The sequence below is a fragment of the Cynoglossus semilaevis genome, chromosome 5 (assembly GCF_000523025.1).
Source record: "Cynoglossus semilaevis isolate Cse_v1.0 chromosome 5, Cse_v1.0, whole genome shotgun sequence".
Taxonomy (NCBI): Eukaryota; Metazoa; Chordata; class Actinopteri; order Pleuronectiformes; family Cynoglossidae; genus Cynoglossus; species Cynoglossus semilaevis.
Genome location: NC_024311.1, coordinates 17,394,016 through 17,401,910, shown reverse-complemented (window position 1 = coordinate 17,401,910; position 7,895 = coordinate 17,394,016). Strand labels below are relative to the sequence as shown.

Genomic DNA, 7,895 nt, shown 5'->3' with positions numbered 1-7,895 from the left:
GGTGGTGGCGGTGGTGGAGAACCCAACGTGCCTCAGCACATGAAAGGCCTGGTTGACCATTCTCTTTGAGATGTTTCTGTACAAAGGCAGGTCAGAAAAAAAGATGGGCGTCGCTGTGAGGTCGTTGTGAGAGGAACGCGGGCGACACCTGAACAGCTGTCTGTTAGTGACCAACGTCTGACGGACAGGAACACCCGACTACAGTCGGAGCCTACACCGATCAGAACGAGCTTCTGAGTCACGCACAAACACCAAACGCTGCCTTTCTTCTGCCTGTCTTTGATCCAGAGATGTTGAAAATAAACTCCGCCCACTTGTCTCTCTGTGACAAACGCGCAGATGCGGGGAGTGCGGTTCATTTGGGGTTCTCGACTCTGAGGAACATCTGGGATAATTATTGGCCTGAGCAAAGACCAAAGGAGAAAGTAGCTCCAAACTGAGGGGCGGGCCCCATTAGTGTGTCATGAAGCCTTTAAAGCCGGGGGCGTCACGAGCCAATTGGATGATAGTTTCAAATTTGTCAAAGTGTCACAGTGGGGATCTTAGAAATTAAGAATTAGGAATGAATACCGATTGTTGAATAAACTGTGGATGTGAGGGGGCGCTATAACTGACCTATGTACAGCTGTGGTCAGTAAAAGTTTTCTTTCTTCTTCTTTCGTACCGTCCACAGAGACAACACCTCGTCCTCCTGATTAAAGTTTTATCGACCAACTCTGCGGCGCGAGAAGTCGGAGAACGCGACTGCGAACTGGTTGAAGGGATAACGGACAGGGCAGCTCCGCAAGTCTGTGTTTTAAGTGCAAAAAAAAAGAAAAAGAAAAAAGAAAGCAGTCGGTGTTTAGAGTAGAGCTCCTCATAGGTTCTCATCCCGGTCCTAAAGTCTTTAACATTCTATACCAACACAACTGCAGGAAAACTGGAGCTGGTGCAACGTTCACCTGTGTTTTAAGTAAGGGTTTAAAAAAAAAAGAAAAAAAGTCAAAACAATTGTGCCTCCAGTGTCTGTGAAATAAAAAAAATCTGACCAGAGACCCCAGATATGTTTCAGGGCACGAAAATCCAGAGCAGCCTTTTTATGTGTGCTGCACGTTGACTATAAACAATGTCCAAATATCCAGGTTCTCTTTTATCCCCATTTGAACAATGGGATTTTTTTCTTTTTTTTCTGCGGCTCTGAATGCATTGCCAGCCAGATCGCTTTAGCCACATAGCCTGGAGACACGGGAGTCTCTGCAGCCACTGCCAAGAAACGCTGCCTCACAAGCTTTCTCAAAGCCTAATGAATGCAACGTTCCTACATCCTTCATATTGGAGAGAAAAAAAGGGGGGAGAAAAAAAAAGAGAGACATTAAAAATAATCCTATAATTAAAAATTGTTTACACCATGTCATGATTCAAACGGCAACACTTCAGAAATAACAATGAGTAACTGTAATAAACAGAAAAGAAACGCTCGCAGGTTTTGGCTCAGGCTCAGCCTCCCGGAGCCGGGCCTCGAGGGGGAGGAGGGGTGAGGTGGGATGACGGGGGGAGGGTCACAGGGTCACGACCACTTTTTGGGAAGATTCATCAAAACGTGTCATTTCTGGCAAAAGTCTCCTCGTCCCACAGCAGGTGGTCACCGTCGTCAACAATCAGGCAAAAACGTGGAGCTGATAAACTCCTAATTAAACTGTTACAGAGGGGTCGGGGGGGGGGGGGTATTTGTATTTGTGTGTTTGCCCCCTTCTGAAAGGGTAAGGACACAGCTTTTCTAATCATCAACCCGTCACGGCTCAGATAACCTGTGAGTTCCGTTCTTGATTTCCTCACAGTTTTTTTTTTTTTTGCTGCTGATGTTTTGTTTGTTTGTTTTTTTTCTTCCCTTTGTTTCTGCTTCACCCCGTTATAGTTCTGTACTTGAATGTGCTGGGGCAGTTTGTGGTCCAGTTGGGGCAAAGAGGGGCTGGGGCGGGGGGCCGGGGGGAGCAGTAAGTGGTGGTCTGGTGAGTGGTTGTCAGTCCCTCGCTCCCAGGATGCTCTAGTCCAGAGGTTCCTGTTTTATCCTGATGGGCGTGTTCATGGACAGACTCCGCCGGTCCTCGCGACACAACACGTACTCGCTGAACTGGGACGAGTCCACGCCACCTCCGCATGACGCCGCCACGCTGAAGCCTTTCTGGAAAAGACGCTCCAGAACCTGCGGGAAGGTGAGAAGAAGACGGCGGTGAATCACTGGACCTCTGACCTCTGAACCCTAACAAATACGGTTAGCCATGTGGATTAGCATTAACGTATGTTAGCTTGTTTTTTACCTCATTATAGTGACTCTGCTGCTACTTTTTTTTTTAAAAGTCACAAACCTTCACGACCCAAGTCAATAGACATTGTTCGTAGATTCGTGGGGAACGTGATCGAGACGACCCAAAAAAACAACTCTTGCGACCCACCTGAGGGTCGCGACCCAGTCTTTGGGAAACGATGTTCTACAGGATCCACAGCTCTGATGTTAAAAAGTCTCTCGTGGTAACATTTGATTTATCAGTGAACAAAACTGTGGCTCATGTAAACGTTTCTGGTACTGTCCGTTCATCCATCTTTAAACTAAAGTCAACAAAAAAAAGCTTATTTTATTTTACATGAACATTTGTGTGTAATTGTTTTTATATCATAATTATATTTAACAAGTTTATACTAATAATAGATTATACAAACACACATCATTATTTACATCAACAGCAGCAGCAGCAGTAACAGCAGCAGCAGCAGCAGCAGTGATCCCACTCTGTCTGTAGTTGCCCCTGCCCTTCTGTCTGCCTCTCCCAGGGTAATTAGCTTCACCACACTCACCTGTGTTTCTCTCTTCATTAGTCTGACTCACCTCACCTGCTGCCCTGGGTATAAATACCCCTCTGCCCCACTCTGTCATGTTTGCCTCATGGTTGTGTGAAGTGTTGAAGCTCCTGTTTGTTTGTTTGGTTTTGTTTTTTTGTTTTTTTTCTTTCTTTTCTCTGAGTCTGTAAATGTTCCACGACTTCTGTCTGTTCTCAGCACAGTTTTGTTCTGTTTCTTCCTGTTTTTAGTTTGATTTTATTACTGAAAGAACTGCAGTACCAGGGCTTTGACACAGTACGTCTCCATCGGTTCTTGTCTTCATTAGCGCCCACACACACACTCACACACACACACACACACACACACACACACACACACGCCGTCCGTCATTGACCTTTCCCCTCCTCCAATCACACGCCGCCGCTGCAATATTCATGCTGCTCGTACTGGATCGGCCGTTGAACTGAGGGCACGAGCTGGAAGGGATGTGGGGGGAGGGAGGGGGGGTGTGGGAGCGGTGCGTTCAGGGGCTGGAGTGGAGCTCGGCCTGGTGATTACTGCAGCCCCTAATTTGAGTAATGAGTGTTAGGGTTAGAGGAGAAGTGAGCTCTGTTAGTGAAGCAGAGCGCTTCCAGACGTGTGGAGAATGAGAACGAAAAAAAAAAAGAAGAAAAAATCAACCGGGTGAGGAGCTGGGGAAAAAGTCTGGGGCATCGAAACGCAGACGTGTTCCTGCGCACACACTGGCCGTGATCTTCGTGCGATGTTTTTTTTTTTTTTTCACGTGATGGGGTATGTGCGTGTGTGAAACGGTGGGTCTGTGTCCCCGCTCTGAAAAAGAAAGCTCTGGCTCGGGGCCTCGCCTGCCGCCGCCGCCGCCGCCACAGATCCCACTGACACACAAACACTTGGCCGAGGATGACCTCTCTAATTACAGGAGTGAGGGCCCCATTGGAGGAGTAAAGTGGGGGGGGGGCCCCGCTCCCCCCCCCCCAGCACACAGCTGGGTAAATAAATCCCAGCGACTTCCACACAGAGAAACAATGCAGCGTCTGACAAACAAAAACACGTCGACAGCCTCGTCCTCCAGCTCTGAAAGTTGCACGGCCAAAGGGACGGCAGACAGCTGATGGTGGGGGACGGCTAATTAAGGACCTGCTTGCACATTACACCCCCCCCCCCCCCCGCCCCCCCCCAAATCCACAGCATACGACAGTGGAGCCCGACGGTTATGGAAATGATATTACATGGCCTTCTTTGATCATTGCATCACGTTGCAGTTTTTTCCTCGTCGTCTTTTAAGGCATGTGGGAATCTGTCATGTTCGGCAGTGAATTTAGTCACAGAGGAGACGGGCCTGATCAATACAGATCGACTGAAGACGCTCTGCATCACCAGCGCAGGACCGTGGGATGTTATTCCACATGGTGGTGCTAACCCCACTCAGGGATACAGTAGTGACTGTGAGACGAAGTTCACCTTCAGTTTAGACGCGGAGAGTATTTCCAACGAGGGGATAAACGATAAACAACACAACGAAGATGTAGCCGCGCGCATTTAAATCTCTGATTTGAGCCGGTGAAACACGTGCGGTTGAGTCACTGCAGGACCGCGGAGCCGCGACCACGGGTTTTCCAGCGTCCGACTCTTGTTGTACTGGAGCAGATTTATCTGGGTTTTTTTTTTTTTTTACAAACTGTGACGAACTGTTAGCGGCACGAGAGCGGCTCTAATCCCACCCATGATTATTTCCATGTAATTATTTCTCATTAGTGATTCCTTTCCTTTAAACTTTGAGACCAACTTTTCGTCGTCCAGAACAGTTTGGTCGGATTGATTAAAAGATTTAAAAAACAACCAGATTGAATCCATGAACGTTTTCCACCAGTTGGACGTTGGATCGTTTCTCGTCCGTATACGAAGAACAACCTGCGATTTTTACACTCAAACAAACCAGACACCACATGACCTCAGTGACTAGAGGTGAGAGGTCACAACATCAGTCTCACTCTGCTGTTCAACCAGCACTGAATACATGGGGGGGGGGTCGATCGCCTTTGTTTAACCATGTTCACTGTTGGCTGGATGTGACGCAGAGATCACCGTCTTATCTGCAGCATCTGGTGGAAATCAGACATGAAGGTCCAGATCCTGTCGTAATCCTCCAAACCATCTGCCAACTGTTTTTATTTTAGCTTATTTATTTTATTTTTTTTAACTTTTTTTTTGGAAGAACGCACAAATGGAACGATTGAAAATTAGTTTCTGCAGCACTTTGTCTTGGAGTGAGTCTGCAGTACTGCATGTTCCCACTAGGGGTGTTAAACAGGGATCTCCAGGTCTCTCTGTGAGGTGACAGAGTGGCCTCGTCTGCTCTGATGAGACTCTCTCTCTCTCTCTCTCTCTCTCTCTCGCTCTCCCCCGGTGCAGGATTGATGGAGTGACAGCTCCTTGTGTAAGAGACTGTTGCGACATGTTGCGTGGCCCGCCTGGGCAGCAGAGGGACGGAGAGCCCTTCTCTACGACTTAGTCTGCCGTCACATTGATGAAGGACGGATTGGCTCTGTTCTGATCCCAGTGCTTCATCATCGTGATGTATGAAGCAACCGACCTGGCAGACCAGCTCTGGGACTCTGTGTGTGTGTGTGTTGGTGTGTGTGTGTGTGTGTGTGTGCCTGGCTAAATGTTTTTCCTCTGTTAAGTGCCTCTGCTGTTCTCCTCTCTTCTCTGGGCTGGATCTACATCACAGCACAGGTGGTTCGTATTATTCCCCCTCAGTTCCGTGCATGACTTCATGGAGCGTCACTTGCCAAGGTGGACTTGTTTATTCCCTCTCTCACACGTTTGGATGCGCCGCATGAAGGGCAAAGTATTCAGGGTCTCAACTGAAGGGTCAGGGTCCCCGGAACGACAGAGTACTTTGACCAACAACTACGTTCTGACGACAATATATTGTTAATACTCATTAATACTAATTAGTATTAGTTATATCAGAGATCAACTGAACTATTGTTGACTCGTTAATACTCCCTGTTGTTGTATCAGAGATCAACTGAACTATTGTTGATTGAACTAAAACAAATCGGCACAAAAACCTGGATAAATGTTAAACAAACAATGATCACCTGAATATGACCAACAATACTACATCCTGTTAGGAATTTAGAAAGTTTAAAATTTTATTATCTGTATTTTTTAGTTATTTAGTAAATATTACACAGCAGGAAAAACTGCCTTTTATACTGAAAACCAATGAAGTTTAAATCGACTTTTGGTTTAAATTTTGGTTTCCTTTATAACACTGTAGTACCTGAGAAAAACTGGGGAGGAAATATTCTTGTAATACACTTGTAGTACTGCTTACAGGTAGTACTAGAACATCCAACAGGTACTGTGACCACAGCCCTAACGTAAAGTGTTGTTGAAGAAATACAAAGCAGAAAATATTTACAAACTAAACTCCAAGTATTTAAAAATATCTCTCATCTCTCTGTCATCACCATGTATTTATAAAAAGCCTGTTGTGTCCTAAACTCTTCGCCCCGTCCTCGTCTTCCCTCCGTGGTCAGGGTGTGTCTGTGTGCCATTGTTCCCTCCCCAGGGTCGGGGTCCAGGACTGAAATCAGATCAGAGGCCCATTGTCTGACGACTAAGACGAGGATTTATTTTCATAACCTTCTCATACCGTCGTGTAACAAAGAGACTGAGGAAGTTGTTTAGAAAAATCTCTCCTTACTTAAAAAAAAAAAAATCTCATCTGTGCGTCCTCATCTACGACTCATGGAAGTGTGTGTGTGTGTGTGTGTGTCTGCTCCTGTACAGTAGACTTTTGTGTGTTGGAGGGGCCGACGTGAGACAACAAGGAGCCAGACAACACGACTGCACAACGTCAACAACACACACACACACACAGAGGTGATGTACAGTCGGACAAAGGACGGCGTTGCCTTCAGGAAACCTGGGAGCCGCGGCTCCTGTTTCTCGTGGCGTTTTGTCCGACGAGGACTTGGTCTCCTCTCAGCTCAGCATCAGAGCAGCCGCCGAATAAAAACCACCAACAATAAAAACTCATTTCAGACCCTGTTAGTCAGATGTGCTCACATCCCATAACCAGTCTCACTGGTAAACAGAGTGGGAAAATGTTGTGTTAGTTGATGCGGCCAATTAATTATATTGCAAGTCATTTAAAAATCTATAAAAGAAGTATAAACTGGTTAAGGCTGTTTGAGAAATTGTAAGTATGGTATTAAAAAATGCAATACGTGTATTTCATTTGCCCAGAGCGGTGTTATATTGGAGCCTTTTTTTTTTTTTTTAAAAAAAAGGAGCTCTGTCTTAAAAAGGAGAAAAAGCGTAAATTATGCATATCATTTCCCCCACTTTCCATTTCTCTTCTTCATTTTTTTTTTTCCACAGCAAAACATGGCCGCAGTCCACAGTGTGCTGTGTCCCGCTCGCTCGGCTCTCCTCCCTGGAGGTGGTCTCCCTCTCCCCTCTCTCTCTCTCTCTCTCCCTCTCTCTCTGTCTCTCTCTCTCTCTCTCCCACTCTGGCAGCAGGAGGTGGAGGTGTCAGTGTGAACTCGTCTGCCTGGGAGACGCTCTCTCTGGGTGCTGAGAGGAGCACGGCCTCCTGTGTGTGTCGGCCTGTTCTGGGCCCAGGGCGTGTGAGTGTGTTTTACTGAGGCAGTGGTGTGGAGTTCCTCCACTGTCCGTCCTCCACTGTCCGTCCTCACTGTCCGTCCTCGCCTCCTCAGACCTGAGGGTTGGACAACTTTCCCGAAGTTGGTTCTCAACATGTGGATACTTTATGAACGGTCCCCACGTCATGAACCTTTAACATGAATCTTTGAATTGAACCAATCTGACCGGGCCACATGGTGGTGCAGTGGTTAGTGATGTGGCCTTACAGAAGAAGGTCACTAGTATGATCCCTGCTGTTCTTGTATGGAGTTGAACTGTCTCTCCCTGCGTGTGTGTGTGTGGGTTTTCTACGTCCACAAAAAACACGCATGTTGTGTGTCCTCTCTGTCAACAAACACGGTTTTCCTTCTCCTTATTTAATGCCACATGACGAGCAA

At 46.8% G+C, this 7,895-nt stretch overlaps 1 protein-coding gene across 3 annotated transcripts in view; it reads right to left on the bottom strand.

Moving 5' to 3' along the window:
• Positions 1 to 370: 370 nt before the first annotated feature.
• kctd15b (potassium channel tetramerization domain containing 15b) overlaps positions 371 to 7,895 on the bottom strand; it is a 24,446-nt gene continuing 16,921 nt past the window's right edge. For all 3 annotated transcript variants that reach the window (XM_008310873.3, XM_008310872.2, XM_008310871.3), the window contains one exon: positions 371 to 2,182. In XM_008310873.3, the coding sequence (XP_008309095.1) occupies positions 2,024 to 2,182 (159 nt within the window). In that variant the 3' untranslated portion in view covers positions 371 to 2,023. The remainder of the gene's footprint in view (positions 2,183 to 7,895) is intronic.